The sequence below is a fragment of the Ranitomeya imitator genome, chromosome 9 (genome assembly GCF_032444005.1).
Source record: "Ranitomeya imitator isolate aRanImi1 chromosome 9, aRanImi1.pri, whole genome shotgun sequence".
In the NCBI taxonomy this organism is placed as follows: domain Eukaryota; kingdom Metazoa; phylum Chordata; class Amphibia; order Anura; family Dendrobatidae; genus Ranitomeya; species Ranitomeya imitator.
In genome coordinates, this window is record NC_091290.1 from 11818568 (window position 1) to 11839500 (window position 20933).

The 20933-nt window shown below is 43.4% G+C and overlaps 1 protein-coding gene across 12 annotated transcripts in view; it reads right to left on the minus strand.

Moving 5' to 3' along the window:
- Positions 1–236: 236 nt before the first annotated feature.
- The window catches only part of SHANK2 (SH3 and multiple ankyrin repeat domains 2), a 528042-nt gene continuing 507345 nt past the window's right edge, over positions 237–20933 (minus strand). For all 12 annotated transcript variants that reach the window (XM_069738610.1, XM_069738617.1, XM_069738616.1 and 9 more), the window contains 2 exons: positions 16145–18536; positions 237–3185 (listed from right to left, as the gene is read on the minus strand). In XM_069738610.1, coding sequence (XP_069594711.1) covers positions 2630–3185; positions 16145–18536 — 2948 coding nt within the window. In that variant the 3' untranslated portion in view covers positions 237–2629. The remainder of the gene's footprint in view (positions 3186–16144; positions 18537–20933) is intronic.

Here is a 20933-nt window from a genome sequence, read left to right on the forward strand (position 1 = left end):
TGGTGAAAATTGCTTGATAAATTGGAACTTTTTGAAACTATTTTTCGTGTGCATTTTGGAGTAGAAATCACTTGCTTTGGCCTTAAAAGTGCAAACGTCACAATTCCAACCGCTTTCTGTTAAATCAAATGGCGATCACATTCTCAATCCCTTCACATGATAATCTGATGTACTCAGTAATCTCGTTACCTCCCTTCTTTATAGAGTGTAAAAAACATTAATTCAAGAGAGTTGGCAACTTGGTATCATTTTTATTGAATCCAAAAAAAAAGAACATTATTTTGTCTGCAATTAGAGCCACAATCTTAGTGCAATATATTTATTTCTTACAGTAATTTGGTTGCCATACAATAGTATTGAGGATTTGGAAAAAGTGCAATTACAGTAGCTTGAATTATTTTTTGATTTTCTTGTTTTCAAATTTGTTCTTTATCATTGGAATTAAAAGCACAAAAAATACAGCAACATTAACAATGTGAACACAGGCGGTAACACAAACTAGAGAAACAGACACACTTTAAAGAAAGTGTGCGTGGGGGGCATCTGTGCTAAGCGTAGGCTCTGATATGGTCTAATCCAAATTAAGTTTGTGTTCCGCAGATTTCCCAAAACTTAATGTAATGAAACAAGTTATCACAGGGCAAAATGCAAAGAAGAAAAAAAAGACCCCTGTGATGTAAAACAGTCACATCTAGTCATCTGTATAATGTAACAAAATAATCCAAGGAGAATCACAGAATTTCTCCATCACTGGCAGCTGTGCAAGTTTTACACAATTTACAAGATAAATTTGTTTTTTTTTTGTAAAGTTTTGGTGTTGTATACACAGAAATTACATAAACTAGATGTCAAGAAAAAAAGTCTCTTAAATTACACTATTTAACAAAAAGTTCTAACCTAAAACTCCCGCAGCGACTGTGCGTGTGATTCAGGATCTTTTTTTTTTTTTTATCTGTACGGTTTTCTCGTACAGTAGGCGGCCGGTGGTCTCTGGCGGCATGGCTCACACCTTGCCATACCGATATACTAAATATATTTATGACAACTCTTTGTAATTTTTTTTTCTTAATAGCAAATATGGACGATCACTTTTACGCCCCATACATCCTTCCATAAGACACCATGTAAAAATAGACTATATATTTAGCTCTTTAAATCGGGTTTCTAGTAAATACAAGTTTGTTAGGTGCTTGTGGGGAAAACAAACAAAACACATACTCAAAGCTAAAAATGAAAACAAAAAACACATCCATTCAAGTGTCTTTGCTATTCAAACACTGATCCATCACCTACACACAGCGGAGCAGACTTGTTATGGGGCTTGGCTGTACCCTTTACATTCTGGAAATCCTGAACTCTGATCCAAAGTCTTTCCATAGAGATGCTCCTAGAACATGGCCCAAATGAATCTGGTGCTTCGGTGCGATCTCCGCTGCCTAAGGGGAAGAATAGCTGCTCACGCTGTGTGTAGGCGACAGGTTCACTAGAATTCAATGTGAAGGCAAATTTTTCAAACTTAATGTCTTCCTTAGTCATCTCTTTCCACAGTGATGACCAAACGCAAACACATATCAATAACTGGCACGTCAGAGAGGTAATACCATATTCATTCTATACAAAAAAAAAAAATAACATGGCCTTTCTGATATCTATCTTCTGAAGCTATCACCAAGTGGAAGACAACGATGGCTGCAAAATAATTTTTACACTTTGTAAAAGGGTTGAGAAGTTCCGCTATGTAACCATGGACCATGAGAAAAAACAAACAAACAAAAGCTTGAGTTTGTGGTTTGATTCATTTTTGTAGGTAGTCTTGCCCCAGCTGGAAAAAAAAAAGAACAAAACTGGAAAACAACCAAAAACTGTCTCAAGTAAAACACCTTTTTGTTTGTTTTTTTTTGTGTATTTTTTTTTTTTTACTTTATTACAATGATAAATTTCAACTTTGATACAAATTAGTACCTGCAAAATAATACCACATAAGATCTACAACCCCTTCCAGTCTCAGAGTAGCCCGCAGTAGAGGGGTGGGGGAGACAAAGGAGGGTCACCTAGCTGGAAAAAAAACCCTGCAGAGGCCTCCCTGACGCTGAACGAGGGGATACATGACTTGTTTCCATTAAAGGTTGGAGTTAATTTCTTCTCATGTTTTCAGAAATCGCTGCATTATCCGTACCCACTTCTGAAGAAAGATTTGTTCTTCTGCAAAGAAGTTCTATAAAGGTAGAAAATACAACTCAGCTCAGCTGGTTCAAATGCATTCAAATGAGGTGGATTTTTTTTTCTTAATTTTTTTGTTTTTTTTTAAAAAGGTTGTTCTAATGTTTTTGCTTTTAGTTTCCAAATATTTATTCCACAGAAATAGAATTATTAAATCACAAAAGTTTTTTTTTTCCTCTTTTTCTTTCAACTAAAGTGGCACGAAGGCTGCCCAGTAGACCAGCCACTTATCTCCTTAAAATATTGTGCTTATAAATTATCTGTACAGCTATTTAAACTTGCAGTAAAGAAAGATATTTTTTCAATTAAGAATTTTTTTTAAAATATTGTTTTAAGGGACCGTTAAGTATTTTATTCATTTTTTAAATAGAATTGGGAAAGAAAAACAAAGAGGCAACAAAATATACTTCTATCTGTCCAAGAGTTGCTTTAATGCTCGTTCTATGTTCATTCGATGCCCTACTCTTGTCACCCCGAGGTCTATCAAATCTTCTTTTTGAAGGCTTGGTAGATGGGTCCCGTCAATTTCATTGTCCATAAACATCTCTTTGTGTTCTCCGAGGTGTAGACTTTCCAGCCAGTCGGCTACATCTTGCTTAGTCCACATGTGGACAGGCTTTGCTGAAAAAGGCTTATTGGAAATTGGCTGTTGTAAAATCGATGGAGAGGGGGATCTGCTTCTCCCCATGTTCATCCCAAAAAGATCCCCTGTAGGGGGCGGAGTGGGCAGAATAAAGACATCAGATATGGAGGCAGGTGGCGCAGATAGGGGACCCGGTTTTATATCTCTGGTGATCTCGGCAGGCGAAACCACAGGGCTTGGGGCTCGTCTCATCCCGGAAATCCTGCCATCGAATTCAGGGGTCCTGTTCTGCAGGGTAATTGGCTGGTTGGCTCCAGGACGGACAGTGAAAGTGACTGTGGTATTTCTGTTACCTGAGACAGTACTCAATACATCTGTGCCCCTGTGGAGAGAGAATGAAGCTGTTAGGGAGGCATTCAGCTCATTGCTTGGTCTATGACAATAAGAGAATAAAAAGGGAAACTTAACATGGACAAGGAGTAGATAACCTGCAGTCATGAAAAGGAACGAGCAGCAACACCAGCATTACTATGTAACTGACAATGTGAACATTCTCTGTATGACATCAAGCAATTTTATTTATTTATTTTTTTTTACATCAAATGTATATTAGGGTATGTTCACACGTTCAGGATTTCCATCCTTTTTTTTCAGGACAGTTTTTTTTAAAAAACTGCAGCTCTTGGCAGAAAACGCAGGTCCTTTTTTTGTCCTTTTTTATGCGTTTTTTGATGCGTTTTTTTATCCTTTTTTTATGCAGTTTTCTATGCAGAGACTGTGTGTTTCCTAGGAAGCTTTTTAGGGCTAAAATGGCTGAAAATACCCTAACCCTAACCCTACCCCTACCCCTAACCCTACCCCTACCCCTATTCTAACCTTAGTGAAAAAAAAAAAAAAAATTCTTAATTTTTTTATTGTCCCTACCAATGGGGGTGACAAAGTGGGGGGGGTGTCATTTACTATTTTTTTATTTTGATCACTGAGATAGGTTATATCTCAGTGATCAAAATGCACTTTGGAGCGAATCTGCCGGCCGGCAGATTCGGCGGGCGCACTGCGCATGCGCCCGCCATTTTGCAAGATGGCGGCGCCCAGGGAGAAGACGGCCGGACGGACACCGGGTAAGTATAAGGGGGGAGATTAGGGCACGGGGGGGGGGGGGCATCGGAGCACTGGGGGGGGTGGGCATCGGAGCACTGGGGGGGGGGGCATCGGAGCACGGGAGGGGGGGGCATCGGAGCACGGGGGGGCGGGATCGGAGCACGGGGGGGCAGCCACACTCCGCCCACGCACTTCCGCCCGCTCCCCCGCACTTCCTGCTGCAGCGGTTCTGCACATAAAATCGCAGTAAAACCCGCAGATATATTTTTGATCTGCGGGTTTTACTGCGATTTTGACCTCACAATGGAGGTCTATGGGTGCAGAACCGCTGCGGTTCAGGAAAAAGAAGTGACATGCTCCTTCTTTTTTGCCGCAGCTATTCTGCGCGGCTTTTTAAACGAAATTACGGACCATGTGCACAGCAGTGACTGTTTTCCATAGGGTTACATTGTTATGTACCCTGCATGGAAAACTGCTGCGGAACCGCAGCGGCAAAAACGCTGAGGTTCCGCAGTAAACGCACTGTGTGAACATGGCCTTAGATATTTCTGATAATTACTCAAATATACATTATAATCTTTACTTCAGTCGTCTGTACTTTTTTTTTTGTCAAATAACTCAGAATCCCTATCATAAACAGGATGATGTGACAAGTACCCCGTCCCTTTTACTGTTCACAAAGCACCGTATGGTCTGTACGCTGTGGTGACCGCACTTGCAGCTCAGTCCCATGAATGTAAATGGGAGCCACAGTACAAAATGCACAGAGAGGGGCCTAAACCATGACAGGGACTGCCTGCAGCTCCAGTCAGCTAATCGCTGAGCTGTTTATTGATTTTTGTTTATTACTGTTGTATTCTTTTTTTGGATACTTTTTCTTTTATTTAATTGCATGAAATTTGGGCTGAAAGTCATTTTTTACAGTTGAATTTTCTTTCAAATTTTAGACTGTGTGCCTCCTATAGCCTCTGTGTGTCGATTGATGACTGCATAATGAGTTAACTGAAAAACGATCAGTGAGCTGTTCTGACAGTGAATTTGTAACTCTTATCTGTCTTTTTCTGAGCTCCTTTCAATTGATATACACAGACCACATGAAAAATAAATGTTCGGGAAACAAAGAGCCTGCAAATTTCTTTATGAAACACAATTGCAAGAATGATTTTTAGCCCATAATACATGCATGCAACAGATTTTTGCTATGTAATCTACGGTAGGGACAGGGACCCTGATTCCAGCGATGTATCACTTAGTTTCCTAGGTGGAGCAATAATGATAGTCGCAGTTTTCTCTGCTGCAGATCTAGCAGAGCTCAGTTGTTGAGCTGTGTATTTCCCTGCCAGCACACCAATTTTTTTGCATTTTTTGTGTACGTTGTATGGGATGGGGTTAAACTAGGAAGCATATAGTCCTGTAGTATTAATCTCCTGATGATAATACACGGATTTGTATTGAAACTGCAAAAACACAGACACCCCTGGAATCAGAGTCTCTGCTCCTGCATTAAAAACCTGGTGGTGACTGATTCCTTTTAAATAATAAATGTGTGGTTCCTGTAGTCACCTCAAGGGGGAGCTCTCTTCATACTCGAATGATCATAAAGTGCGCTGTAAGCTCCTATGCTCCCCCTAGTGGTGACTGCGGGCAACAAGAATTTTATCTTTATGCAGAATGTAAAAACATTTAAAGAGAATCTGTCACTCCAAAATTTGCCTATAAGCCAAGGCCACCGGCATCAAGGGCTTATCTACAGCTTCTGTAATGCTGTAGATAAGCCCCCGATGTAACCTGAAAGATAAGAAAAACGAGTTATATTATACTCACCCAGGGACAGTTCCGGTTCGGGTCCGATGGTTGTAGCGTTGCGGGTCCTGCGCCTCCCATCTTCATGTGATGACGTCCTCTTCTTTGCTTCATGCCATAGCTCCGGCGCAGGTGTACTCTATCTGCCCTGTTGAGGGCAGAGCAAAGTACTGCAGTGCGCAGGTGCCGGGAAAGGTCCGAGCGGCCCAGCGCCTGCGCACTGCTGTACTTTGCTCTGCCCTCTACAGGGAAGATAGAGTACGCCTGCGCAGGAGCCGTGGCATGAAGCAAAGAAGAGGACGTCATCGCATGAAGATGGGAGGTGCCGGACCACGATGCCCATCGGACCCGAACCGGTACCGCCCCTGGGTGAGTATAATATAACTCGTTTTTCTTATCTTTCAGGATACATCGGAGCTTATCTACAGCATTACAGAATGCTGTAGATAAGCCCCCGATGCCAGTGGCCTTAGCTTATAGGTGAATTTTGGGGTGACAGATTCCCTTTAAACAAAAAAAAGAGACATGAGAAAACAAACATTCACCAATATGTGAGAATATTCTGACCTGAACAACACTGGGACCGGCTGGACACCACTTGTTGTACTGCCTTAGTTTACTTTATAGGTTGTGTTTGGTAAGTGGGTTCTCTTGTGCCATATTTGTAATGAACTTCAGGTGCAGAACAATCAAAGCCAAAGTGGAAATAGTTATTAAAATCTGGAGCTGCCAATAAGCGGCTGCTGACTGATCTTCTGCTCATAGGCATCTATGATCGGATCTTTCAGTGCGTCTGACTGATCCATTAGGCTACGTTCACATTAGCGTTGCGCGCCGGTGCGTCGGCGACGCAACGCACGACGCACAAAAAACGCGCGCAAAAACGCTGCGTTTTGCGACGCGTGCGTCGTTTTTTGACGAAAATCGGACGCACGAAAAATGCAACTTGTTGCATTTTCTTGCGTCCGACGCTAGAGTCGAAAACGACGCACGTGTCGGAAAACGCAACAAAAAAAACGCACGCGTCCCCCATGTTAAACATAGGGGCGCGTCGCCGCTGCGTCGCCGACGCAACAGCGACGCACATTAGCGGAACGCTAATGTGAACGTAGCCTTAATGTTAATGACCTTTGTATCCACCTAGGAATGTCCATTATACAGGTATTCCTCTATCAGTCACGTTAAAGAAGCAGAACTACTCATAATCAGCCTGCCTGCTGACTGTTTCCAAGCAATAGCAGAATTTTAAATAGTAATTACAATAAAGATGCATCCCTTGGATGTTGGCTTTTACTTATGCTTCAATGTTTAGTAATACTTCATCCCCAAACTGACTTATGACTCGTGCCTCTTGTTGTTTACTATGGGATACAGTATATTTCTCCTGAAGGGATCGTCTCAAAGTCTGTGCACAGAGAAAGCAGAAGCCGTATAGTGAATCACATCCAGCAGGTAACTGCCCGACAGAGAGCTCCAAGGCCGGTGCCCTGGCATTCTGCATGTAAATATTTCATGCCACGCTTTACTACTGTATTATAGTTGCTGCATTATTAATGGAGCCCCGCATGTCCCCACAGACATCAGTGTCACTCCGGCTCTTCATCATCCCCTCCCAATTCCTATCATGTTGGATAAACATACAGTCTCCGAATCCCTGGTTGTCCAAAAAGTGCCAAGATTACACTTAATTTGGGTTATATAGGGGAATTTTTTTTTTTTCCATTTCTGAATTTCCCAAAATTGGAGACGTTGGGGCTTGTAGTGGACTGGATTCACGCGTGCAGTTTTTTTCCCCCCAATTTCCATCCCTTTATGATCTACTTAGTTCAGAAACTGCAGCAAATAGGCCCTTGCAAAAATTTTAGGGACTTTCTCACAGCAGAAAATCAGCAAATTGCCGTGTAAACATTACTGCATTTCAATACAAATATCTCTCCGAGGATCTGTTTATACCTAGGAAGGTGACGGTCACATATTCTGACGGAATATAGGCTGAACTGGATGGACAAATGGCTTTTTTCGGCCTTACTAACTACCGTATGTTACTATGTAAAGGAAGAAAGCAGCGGTGATATCTGCAAAGTACAGTGAGAGATCACATTGTGTGAGGAGGTTAGAAAGCAACAATGCTGCAACACACAGGAGATTCTCTGCCGCCAGTCTGTGGTGGATAATGCGCTGCATATATGGCCTGAAGGAAACTATCCTTACACTTTCCATCTTTCTGTAGGTACTCTAGTATTGGGGTTGTGTGCTGAACTGTTAGGCCTTCTTCACATGTCCGTTTTTTAAGGGCCTCAAATACACACGCACACCCACTGTATTCAATCGTGGTGCGCACAATCAGGATATGGTCCATGTGAAAAATCCGAAAACATGTACCGTATATACTCGAGTATAAGCCGACCCCCCTAATTTTGCCACAAAAAACTGGGAAAACTTATTGACTCGAGTATAAGCCTAGGGTGGAAAATGCAGCAGCTAAAATAGATGCTCCACACCGTTCATTATGGCCCCATAGATGCTCCATATAAAGCTGTGCCATATATAATGCTCTGCACCGTTCATTATGGCCCCATAGATGCTCCATATAAAGCTGTGCAATACAGAATGCTCTGCACCGTTCATTATGGCCCCATGGATGCTCCATATAAATCTGCAATCTAGAATGCTGCTGCTGCTGCAATAAAAAAAAATGACATACTCACCTCTCTTGCTTGCAGCTCCTCAGCGTCCCGTCTCTGCGTCTCTCCGCACTGATTGTTCAGGCAGAGGGCGACGCACACTAGTACGTCATCGCGCCCTCTGACCTGAACAGTCAGAGCAAGAGGACGCGGAAGATGGTGCAGCGCCCAGTGGGTGGAACGTGGACAGGTAACTATGACATACTTACCTGCTCCCGGCCTCCCTGGCTCCTTATCCCGGACAGCTGGTCTCCGGGTGCCGCAGCCTCTTCCTCTGTCAGCGGTCACCGTTACCGCTCATTAGAGGAATGAATATGCGGCTCCACCCCTATGGGAGTGGAGCCGCATATTCATTTCTCTAATCAGCGGTCCCACGTGACCGCTGAACAGGGGAAGAGCTGCGGCACCGAAGACCGTGGGCCAGGCAGGGGGAGCGCCGGAACTTGGTGAGTGTGCGACAGTTCTCTCTCCCCCTCACCCGCCAACCCAACTGCCGATCATGATTCGAGTATAAGCCGAGAGGGGCACTTTCAGCCCCAAAATTTCGGCTGAAAATCTCGGCTTTTACTCGAGTATATACGGTAATTTTTGAGCAGAAAGGACAAAATGCGTGCTGCACATGTGCACACTGATGACATCCACGTGTTATCAGCGTGACACGTGCTAGCGCCTGGGAACAAGTGGTACAGTTCAGGCTGTTCCCATGCACCGGCCGGCTGCTGAAGGAAGCTCTCATCATTGTCGCCTGGCGAGAAGCGATACAGTTCACGCTGATCCCAGGCGCTGGCGGCTGCCAAAGGCCGCTCTCATCATTGTCACCTGCTTGCACTGAGATCAATGTGACAAGGAGACAATGATGGGAGTTGTATTCAGTAGCAGCTGTGTAACTCCTGTGTAAAATAAAGAATTACATTTAAAAAATGGAGTGGGCTCCTGCACAATTTTCATAACCAGCAAGGGGAAAGCCCACAGCTGGGAGATAATGTTAATAATCTGGGACAAGGGACAATACCCCATAAGGTTCCCAGGCTATTGGTAACAGATTATAGCTGTTTGCTTAGCCTTTCCCGGTGAATTTACTAGGGATTCTGGAAAAAAAATGACATGGTGTTCCCCTATAAATTAAAACCAGCAAGCGCATTAATAGTCTGGGAAGGGGGCAGAGAGATTGTCTCCCACCAGGTTACCAATATCAGCACTCAGACGTCCCAGAAACAGTACATCCACAAAATGTGCCAAACCTGGCACTTAACCTCGCTCTACCCACTTGCCCTGTGGCGCTGGCAAGTGGGTTAATAGGATTGGGGTTAATGTCACCTTTGTTTTGTCAGGTGATATCAAACCCAGGGGTTAGTAATGGAGAAGCGTCTATAAGACACCCTCATTACTAACCCCATATGTTTAAAAAAGATTAACCTGAGGCAACAAGTGTCAATAGAATTCACTTTAATTATGACCAATCATACAGAACGAAAAAACGACGTTTCGGCCGTCTGGCCATTGTCAAGGTGATTATCTATAAGCCAAAAAATAATAATATACATAATGAATAACAGAACTGTATAAACAAATCAATACATGATTGATCAACAGTAAAAGGAATACTTTGCCGCCACAGGGCAAGTTGGAAGAGGGAGGCTCAGCACCAGATTTAGCACATCATCTTTTGGGGGTGGCTGAGGGCTGATGTTAGTAGCCTGGTGGGGGGCAATATCTCTGACCCCTTCCCAGGCTATAAATATCAGCCCGCAGCTTTCTGTTTAGCCTTTGCTGATTTGAATTTATGGGGGGACTCTACGTCATTTTATTTCTGGGGTCCCCTGCAAATTCAAGAGGAAAGGGTCAGCAAATAGCTGTGAAGTGATATTAATAGCCTGGGAACCTTGTGGGATATTCGCCCTTCTCCCAGATTTACATCAGCCCCCCAGTTGTGAGCTCATCCTCCAATGGTTATGAAATTGGTCAGCAGCCCACATCATTTTTTTTATTTAATAAATTAATTTATTTTAAACGGGAGGGACACAGCTGCTGCTGAATACAACGCACATCATTGTCCTTTGGTCACGCTGATCTCCACGTGACCTGGAGAGAATGATGATGGCTGCCTTCAGCTGCCGGTGCCTGGGACCAGCGCGAACTGTACTGCTTTTCCCAGGCGCCGAGACATGTCACACAGACGGCACACGGATGTGAAACACGGACATAGACAGCAAATGCGCACACGGATATCAGATAAGTACGTACGGATGGCAGAGGGACCCTGACCACGAATCTCACCAGTACTGGCTTTTCCTGTACAGGAATCACCAGGACGTGTGAGGACTAAAGCAGAGTGTAAAGTGCAGAAAAGGTAAATCATAGACGGCTGTAAATACTGACAATGACCAATGTGAGATCTGGAAGATGTGAAAGGTCTGTTTGTTTTTTTTGCTTAAAATTTATAAACTCAAAATACATTTAGTCCTCACAATAATTCAGTATTCCCCCCTTAGTAGTGAGCTTTTGTATCCGATCATAGGCGCCCTGGAAGCTGCTCTGTACAGCTACTCACATTTAGATTTTTTTTTTTGTCTGTCTTGCTTGAATTCTTCCAAATAAACCACAAGGTGGCGATGCAGAACAATGACAAACTAATCCAGGATGAATGACAGATGACCACTGTGTGATTACATTACTATGGAAACCCAGACCCTCCCATGTGTCACATCTGTTGTGTTGGTACTAACAGGAGTCGTTTATCATCAGCTCCAGACTCTGGATTGTCACAGCAACTTTGAGTAAAAGCTCCAACCCTTTCCATTTCCTTACAAATATAAAATAATAATAATTTTATTTATATAGCGCCAACATATTCCACAGCGCTTTACAAATTATAGAGGGGACTTGTTCAGACAATAGACATTACAGCATAACAGAAATCTCAGTCCAAGAGGAGTGAGGGTCCTGCTGCTTGCAAGCTTACAAACTATGAGGAAAAGGGGAGACACGAGAGGTGGATGGCAACAATTGCTTTAGTTATTCGGACCAGCCATAGTGTAAGGCTCGGGTGTTCCTGTAAAGCTGCATGAACCAGTTATCAGCCTAAGTATGTAGCAGTACAGACACAGAGGGCTAATAACTGCATAAAGTGTATGAGAACATGTTGCGAGGAACCTGATTTTTTTTTTTTTAATGGGCCACACAGGGATAGTTAGGTTAATGCGTTGATGTAGTAGGCCAATCTGAACAAATGAGTTTTTAGGGCACGCTTAAAACTGTGGGGATTAATCGTATTAACTTAGGTAGTGCATTCCAAAGAATCGTCGCAGCACGTGTAAAGTCTTGGAGACGGGAGTGGGAGGTTCTGATTATTGAGGATGATAACCTGAGGTCATTAGCGGAGCGGAGGGCACGGGTAGGGTGGTAGACTGAGACCAGAGAGGAGATGTAGGGTGGTGCTGAGCCATGGAGTGCTTTGTGGATGAGGGTAGTAGTTTTGTACGGGATTCTTGGATGGGTAACCAGTGTAATGACTGGCACAAGGTAGAGGCATCGGTGTAACAGTTGGTGAGGAATATGATCCTGGCTGCAGCATTCAGGACAGATTGGAGCGGGGAGAGTTTTGCAAGAGGGAGGCCAATTAGTAGAGAGTTACAATAGTCCAGACGAGAATGAATAAGTGAAACAGTAAGAGTTTTTGCAGAGTCGAAAGTAAGAAAAGGGCGAATTCTAGAAATGTTTTTGAGATGCAGATAAGAAGAGCGAGCCAATGATCGGATGTAGGGGGTGAATGAAAGCTCGGAATCAAGTATGACCCCAAGGCAGCGGGCATGTTGCTTTGGAGTAATGATGGACCCGCACACGGAGATGGCAATGTCAGGCAAAGGTAGGTTAATAGAGGGAGAAAACACGAGGAGTAAGGTAAAATTACCTTATTTCAAGGCAGCGCCACAAGATTAACTGGTTGCATCACTGTGTACATACATGACATTACTTATCCTGTAATTATCCTCTGTTACATCCTGTATTATACTCCAGAGCTGCACTCACTATTCTACTGGTGCAGTCACTGTGTACATGCATTACTGATCCTGAGTTACATCCTGCATTATACTCCAGAGCTGCACTCACTATTCTACTGGTGCAGTCACTGTGTACATACATTACATTACTGATTCTGAGTTACATCCTGTATTATACTCCAGAGCTGCACTCACTATTCTGCTGGTGCAGCCACTGCGTACATACGTTACTGATCCTCAGTTACATCCTGTATTATACCCCAGAGCTGCACTCACTATTCTGCTGTTGCAGTCACTGTGTACATTACATTACTAATCCTGAGTTACATCCTGCATTATACTCCAGAGCTGCACTCACTATTCTACTGGTGCAGTCACTGTGTACATACATTACTGATTCTGAGTTACATCCTGTATTATACTCCAGAGCTGCACTCACTATTCTGCTGGTGCAGCCACTGCGTACATACGTTACTGATCCTGAGTTACATCCTGTATTATACCCCAGAGCTGCACTCACTATTCTGCTGTTGCAGTCACTGTGTACATTACATTACTAATCCTGAGTTACATACTGTATTATATTCCAGAGCTGCACTCACTATTCTGCTGGTGCAGTCACTGTGTACATACATTACATTACTGATCCTGAGTTACCTCCTGTATTATACTCCAGAGCTGCACTCACTATTCTGCTGGTGCAGTCACTGTGTACATACATTACATTACTGATCCTGAGTTACATCCTGTATTATACTCCAGAGCTGCACTCACTATTCTGCTGGTGCAGTCACTGTGTACATACATTACATTACTGATCCTGAGTTACATCCTGTATTATACTCCAGAGCTGCACTCACTAATCTGCTGGTGCAGTCTCTGTGTACATACATTACATTACTGATCCTGAGTTACATCCTGTATTATACTCCAGAGCTGCACTCACTATTCTGCTGGTGCAGTTACTGTGTACATACATTACATTACTGATCCTGAGTTACCTCCTGTATTATACCCCAGAGCTGCGATCACTATTCTGCTGGTGCAGTCACTGTGTGCATACATTACATTACATTACTGATCCTGAGTTACCTCCTGTATTATACTCCAGAGCTGCACTCACTATTCTGCTGGTGCAGTCACTGTGTACATACATTACATTACTGATCCTGAGTTACATCCTGTATTATACTCCAGAGCTGCACTCACTATTCTGCTGGTGCAGTCACTGTGTACATACATTACATTACTGATCCTGAGTTACCTCCTGTATTATACTCCAGAGCTGCATTCACTATTCTGCTGGTGCAGTCACTGTGTACATACATTACATTACTGATCCTGAGTTACATCCTGTATTATACTCCAGAGCTGCACTCACTATTCTGCTGGTGCAGTCTCTGTGTACATACATTACATTACTGATCCTGAGTTACATCCTGTATTATACTCCAGAGCTGCACTCACTATTCTGCTGGTGCAGTCACTGTGCACATACATTACATTACTGATCCTGAGTTACATCCTGTATTATACTCCAGAGCTGCAGTCACTATTCTGCTGGTGCAGTCACTGTGCACATACATTACTGATCCTGAGTTACATCCTGTATACATCCAGGCCCACCACCACATTGTTTTCAAGATTTCCTTAGTATTGCACAGGAGATGGAATTATTACCTGTGAAATGCTAAGGAAATCCTGATCTGTCGGTGCCTCTTAAGGACTGGAGTTGGGGAACACTAGTATAAAGCATGGTTATAGGGCAGTGGAAGAAGGTTTACACTACCGCAGACTCCCAATACACAACGCAGCTGGGCAGTAGCCGCTGGTAAATGCTGAACTGCACATCACTACTAGAAAAGCAGCTAAATGCAGGATGGTGAGGTTTGTCGGTATCTATAGATGTTGGCATCATGTGTCTGGAGTATTGCAGGCTTTCTGTAGCTGTCACTGTTTTCATCATTCTATATCCATATTATAAATTACCATATAATTCTGCCAGGAAGATGAAGACACTCAGGTATCATCAGCCCCTCCGGCTCAGAAAAGGTTGTTAAAAGTTTAATGTAAATGATCTGGAGCTTCTGAAGACTTTAGAGAAGATTTCCTGGAGAAAAGCATCTGCCTCAGCACAGATCTGGGTTTTGATGATTTTCTCTTTTTTTTTTGTAATTTAGCTTTTTACATATTTTAGGCAATTAGTGAATTTACATATCAAAACTTAGAGGCCGATAACATCTTGAAGTCTCTCTGTATCTGAGGGCTACTGACGGTTCAGCTGGGGACATCACATTAGCCCTGGGATTACAGGTGGACCTCCTACAATTGGTGTGGTTTCATCAGATTTAGTATTATGGGGTCTGGCGTCGTGTCTAGAAATGCTACCTGGATATTGGTGACCATTGCTCTAGGGAACAGAGTAATGTTCAAGATACTTGGTTTACCGGGAAGATCTCTTGACTCTTTCCTATTGAACAGTGTTTGCAGCGCTTTTCTTTTCTGCATAGGGAGGCGAGTGGTCCTGATGTGGTCATTCCTGCATGAATCAGCCAGGACCCATTGGGGACAATTGCTTTGCCTTCTGAAATTAGGATGTTTTACCTGATTTGTAAGAGTAAGGCCAAGTAGGGGGCGGCAGTGATACAAGTGCAAAGTAAAACCGCTGCTAATGGTCACTGTGGCCATGTTAATGCCGTCATGACTGGCTTAACGCTAACAGGGAAATTCATGTAGCCTGGTGTAATACGTCAGTATTGATCAAAAGTCTGTGGTAGTAAATCTGCCAAAATCATTAATGCAGTTGTCCAGGATTGAGGCAATGTCTACAATGATGCTGTGTGACTGCCGAATCGGGACAATATGCTGGAGCACATGTTGCCACAATTCCCAGATATTCCCGGTGCGAGTTCACGTTATTCATGTGCTGACTATATTCATGTGGCTTCTCTTCATTTACTTCTATTAAGAGAAGTCGAGCAACTGCGCAAATCACATACATGTGGTCACGCGAGCGCCCACCCACACCACAAAAATCGTGACAAGATTGTGCACCACACATTGTCACTGCAGACTTTTGTCCCACCATTAGACAACCATTTAAGGAATTTGATGCATCTTTCAAGCTGCTTGTTTACCAAAGTCAGAAAACGTAGAACATTTCTGCTATAATTGGTGGAAGTTTCTGTCGGAAACTTTAGTGAAACTGTTCGGCTAATGCTAGACCACATCCCTGCCACTAAGCTCCACACAGTCCTCAGGAAAGTGCTGGTCATAAAAACGCCAAAAATTGCAAATGTCTTTCACAACTTCATGTTCCAGTCACTGTTACCAAATGCGAAACCTGGGCCCGACACTCACTGCTGCCGGTTATAGACAAGGGGACATTCACTAACATGTAAGTATATGAGAATTCAGCGCAGCATGATTATCACTGCGAATGAGCTCCATGGCTGCAAGTATAGAGGGAACGTTCTCTTCTGGGGCATCAGGGGCCCAGTAGTGACCTCTCCCTACACCAGCCAAATTCCTTGGTAAAACTGAGTTTTTAATGGCTATACCATTCTAGGCTATGTGAAAGCCATTATTTCCTTGCAGCCTGTGTCCAGTTACTTCTCCCTCGTGACGTTATATTTGAATTACCATTTTCCTTGTTCTTACACTTTCACTAACCCAAAAATGAAACCCTGAGCGAGATATACACGAGGTCACCAATGGCAATGGGAATAGCACATAAAAAGAAGTTACCGTACCTTGTGACGAGACTTGGGGGTTTCATTCCAGTGGGTGAATCTAATCCTTCCCCCGGCTTTGTGGCCTTCTCTCTGTTCATTTGTTGCAATATGGAATTTAATTCACTAATGACATTGGCTTTGGGACTTGGCATGATTAGACTTCTCATCTCTGGGACATCGCCCCATAACTTGGAGGTCCTTAGATACCCAGCTTTTGATAAACTGGGCTGCATCCCTAGCGGTGGAGGAGGAGGAGCAGGGGGAGGGATAACAAAAGTGTCCATGTTTTCTTCCAGGACGGCGTCCTTATAAAGTGCATTGCTTTTGTTGATTATGGGCTTCACTTTTGGCTTCGGAGGTACTGGGGGCTTGTCCACTAGAAACGCTTGCCCATCTGCATAGACTGTACATGTGTCCAAATTTTCACCACCCTCTGAGGATAACGTAGATATGCTGGAGACAGTGGAAATAGTGCTAGTTGTCTCTAAGTGATGGTCGCTGCCGCTGCGGCTGTCCACCTCCTCGATCCCAGAGTCTGTGACGTTATCAAAGCTTTCTGGGTGTTGCATGTACGAGGCAGGCAGGCAGTTCGACAGAGCCCCAGGCTTTTTACTTTCTAGAGAAATAGAGGCAACATTGGGATGATACGAACCAGGGGGAAGGGTGCCATTCTTCCTCTGCATCAACAAGTCTGCCAGTGTAGCTGCTGGCATTGCAGAGACATCCTCAGGAATATCAAAACTGTTGGCAAATTCAAGAGGAGGCGGCAGTGGCTCAGTGAAAATAAAGTCCTCATCGACGTCTATTGAGGCAAAAGGTGGAGGAGGGATGCGGAACGGTAGGATGACTGGTTCATCGACAGAGCAGACGGAAACAATGGCTTTATTGGGGGGCGCTGGCAAGCTGGCATCACTTGTTTTGGGTAACGCGTTCTCTACATTGTCATTGGGTTCGGCTGCTGGAGTTTCTGTAGGCTGATTCTCTGGAGAAGCCTCTTTTTCTACATCTTCGTTGTCATTAAGTAGACTCTCTGCTTTGGAGGCGTCTACCGTATGTACCATCAGCAATCCGGCGGTCTTCTGCTGTGAGGTGTCCATAATGTTGATCAGCATATTCTTTTTCTCTTCGTGACGTTTTTCTTCCTTCACCGTTTCTGTGTCATGTTTATTTTCGGTCTCCTGTCTTTTTAACACCCCGCGTTGATTTTGCCTATTGGTACTGCTGACTGCGGCGGGAAATGAACTTTCTGCATTGGGGCGAAGTTTTGTGTCGATGAAAAGAGGCTTATTGAGATCGGACTTGTCTACTTCCGGGGGACTGGGACTGGGTTGACTTTGCTCTTTCATTGCTCTGTCTCTAGCCGCTAATGCCAGTGCCAGCGGTGAATTAGGCTCTAGTAACTTCCCGGTCACTGGATGCATGTAATTTCCAGAAACATTAATCCCTTTAGTTGTGTTGTTTTCATGTCCCTTTCCTTTTCCTGATCGCACATTGTTTGCATCCCCATGGTTTCCGAATGCATTAGCTGTTCGGCTTAAAATTAGTGAGGACGGGCCTACAAACTGCTTAAAGCTCTCCTCATTACAGAACATGCCCTCATCAATGGACTTGGAGTGCCGTAACCTGGGACTGGGTGTCGGTCCAACACTTTCATCTCCCAGGTCCGTAGACAAGAATGCCGGAGAGTTTCGCCTGGCCTCTAACCTTTTCTCCCTGTCCCTCACTGCTCCGGCAATGGCTGCAGCAAACGGACCGGTGACGTTGAGGGAGTCGTCTGGCCTTAGCTGTCCTTGCTGCTCTGAGGTTTGCAGGTCCGTCTCCATGCTACTTCCCTGGCTGCTCTTTCCGCTGCTGCTAGTTGAAGGTTCTTTGATGATGATGGTTGGGATGGGAATGGAGCAGGTTTTCTCTGGGCTATCCTCCACATTAGACTGCTTGACAAGCATGCCCTTCCGCCTAGCAGGTTTTGCTGGCACGTATACAGCTTTATTTCCTAACTTTCCGACTTCTGAGTAAGGGTTTTCAGGTAATTGGCCTCTCTTAGTTACAAAGTTTTGTTGGGACGACATTTTAGAACTATAAAGATCTTCAGAGTCTAATGAAAACCTATCCGTCTCGCGTCTGTAATACATGCCCTTGTCTCTCATTATCGTGCCCATGTTATCCGACCGCACAGCCGGGAGAGGAGACTTTGCGCCAGTAATCTGGTTAAACGTAGGCTTGATGGTTCCATATCCTCTGGGAGATGGAGACTTGGCTGAATTAAATGGTGAGGGGGACGGTGGAGGCGGTGATGGAGGTAAAGTTGCTGGAGGGGGTGGAATATCTTCTGAGGCATCGGGCATAGATAAGCTTCTTGTAAACTTTAACATTGGAGGTGCCAAAAATTGCCTTTCTTCTTCAGTTATACCTGAAACCACAAAGAGCAGAGTATAAGAGAATTATCATAGCGTCATGACTAAGGGCATTCCTAAAGATACAGGGGAAATCTGTCATAAGGTTTACTCTCTGTGCAGTTTGCTTTCTTATATGCTCCAATTCAACTAAAACAAGATCCACAAGAAAGTTGGTAAGGACCACCACCGATCATGAGTCCATGTCCCCTGTTTGAATGGAGCAGTGGTCAAACATGTGCACTGCTGCTCCATTTAGAGTCTATGGGACTGATGGAGATATGAGTGCAGTGATATCTGATCGGTGGAACTCCTACCAACTGGACAATTATATCTATCCGTAGGAGGTAATATCGGTACAAGCTCTATTGTGTTAGATTAGTCATCATTTCCATTACGTATTGGACCTCCTGGCAACAGAAATGCCTTAAAGGAGTTTTCCAGGCCTCTGATACTGATGGCCTATCTACTGGATATGTCATCTATGCAAGGTCAGTAGGAAAATGAATCACGGTCACTCCCACTGATCAGCTGTTCTCTATGATGGGGCTAGATGGAACAGCACAGCTCCATACACTGCGTAGTGGCTGTTCTTGGGTACTGCAGCTCAGCTGCCACAGAAGGGGATGAGTTTCACAGTGCCTGAGAACTGCCACTAGTGTGCGGAACTGTGATGTTCCAGTGAACTGCTGTCGTCCACAGGACACAGTAACGCCTGATCGGTGGGGGACAGGTCATCAATCCCTTTAACTCTGGGTTCCTGATTTTTGGAGTTGCCCTGTATGGCTATGTGGCTGGTTGATTTTTAGGTGAATTTAATTTACTGGTCCACTGCCCAAAAAAATCTGTGACTCCATCTCTGGCTTATATGCAGCAGCCTATATCACTGGATGTTCATATGTTCTACCTGCTGCTGTTATTACTTTCCATCATGGTACAGACACACGGCTATGACCAGCTAAAGAAATCGAGTGCTGAGCTTCATGCTTCACAAGCGGTGGAGACTAAACCGTGGAGGTGATGCTGGTTGCAGGCACTCTGCCATCTCTGTACATTGAGATGTCATCTGATTGATTATGTGGATACCATTTGTCTGCACTCGTTATGTTTTTATGCATTTAATGATTTTGGACTCTATAATATAGATTTATCCTGATGTTCTTGACTGTACTTCAGTCATAAAACAATCAATAAACCGTCCTGTCTCCACCACTTTTTACACATGAGGCCCTCGCCAATCATAAAGTGATGGCATTACACTATCATCCAATTAGGTGGGAACACCCCTTTAACTTTTAGCGATTACAGAGAAGTATAAACCAGTCACAGTAACGATGAAGGCCTAAAATAAGGAGCAGAATTAATTAGCAACACCACAGTGAGCTAAAAATTACAAATGGGATATTGTATTTTATGAATCAAGGGAAAATATCTTTGTGTCTCGTGAAAACACAGAAATATAGTGAACATTTGTCATCCATTTCCCATTGACAAAGGTTCTGTTTCAAGTACTAGAAGCTTTGGTTGGACTTTTCAGCATGAGTTGTGTCTGTTGGACCCTCGATGTGAATATTCCCCCACTTAACACCATTTGGGCTTTTTTCCTTTATTTAAGCAAGCTAAAACTTCTGTGATTAAATTTTGAATACATTTCTATAATAGTTGTATACACAAATTTAAAGCATAACTTTGTGGCTACTTGCGGCCACCACTAGAGGGAGCTTGAGGCTTTAGTGACTACAGCCAAATAGGATTTATAGAAAAGTGGCTCCAATCACAAAACTCAAAAGATTTCTCAGCGCAGCAGTTTGGATCTATAAATGACAAGATTATTAAAAGTAGACATTTGCTTTAGGATTTGGCTACATGGCAACTTGTGGCCACACAACAGAAGGTCACAATATCATGCTGCTTAAAGGGATTATGCGGGACTCTGATGTCGGGTCTCACCAATCTGAAATTGGCCATTAATCTCATAGTCATTGACAATACCTTTTGAAGACTAAGTAAACTTTTTTTTTATTAAGTTATACTGAAGAGACATTGCAAAGTTATGAATTTTTGGCCCACATCTCATTAGGTTATTTCGATTCATAAGTTTGCAATGCCTGGAAGATCAATATTGTGCACGTGTGTATGTATGTACATATGTGCATGTATGTATGTGTGTGTATGTATATGAGTATATACCGGTATATATGTGTGTATGTATATATATATATATATATATATATATATATATATATATATATATATATATATATATATATACATACATATAGTGTGTATGTATGTGTGTGTGTATATATATATATATATATATATATATATATATATATATATATATAATATGTGTGTGTGTGTTCATATAAATTTGCCAATTTTGACTATTGCATGCCAAGTGCAGTTCACAG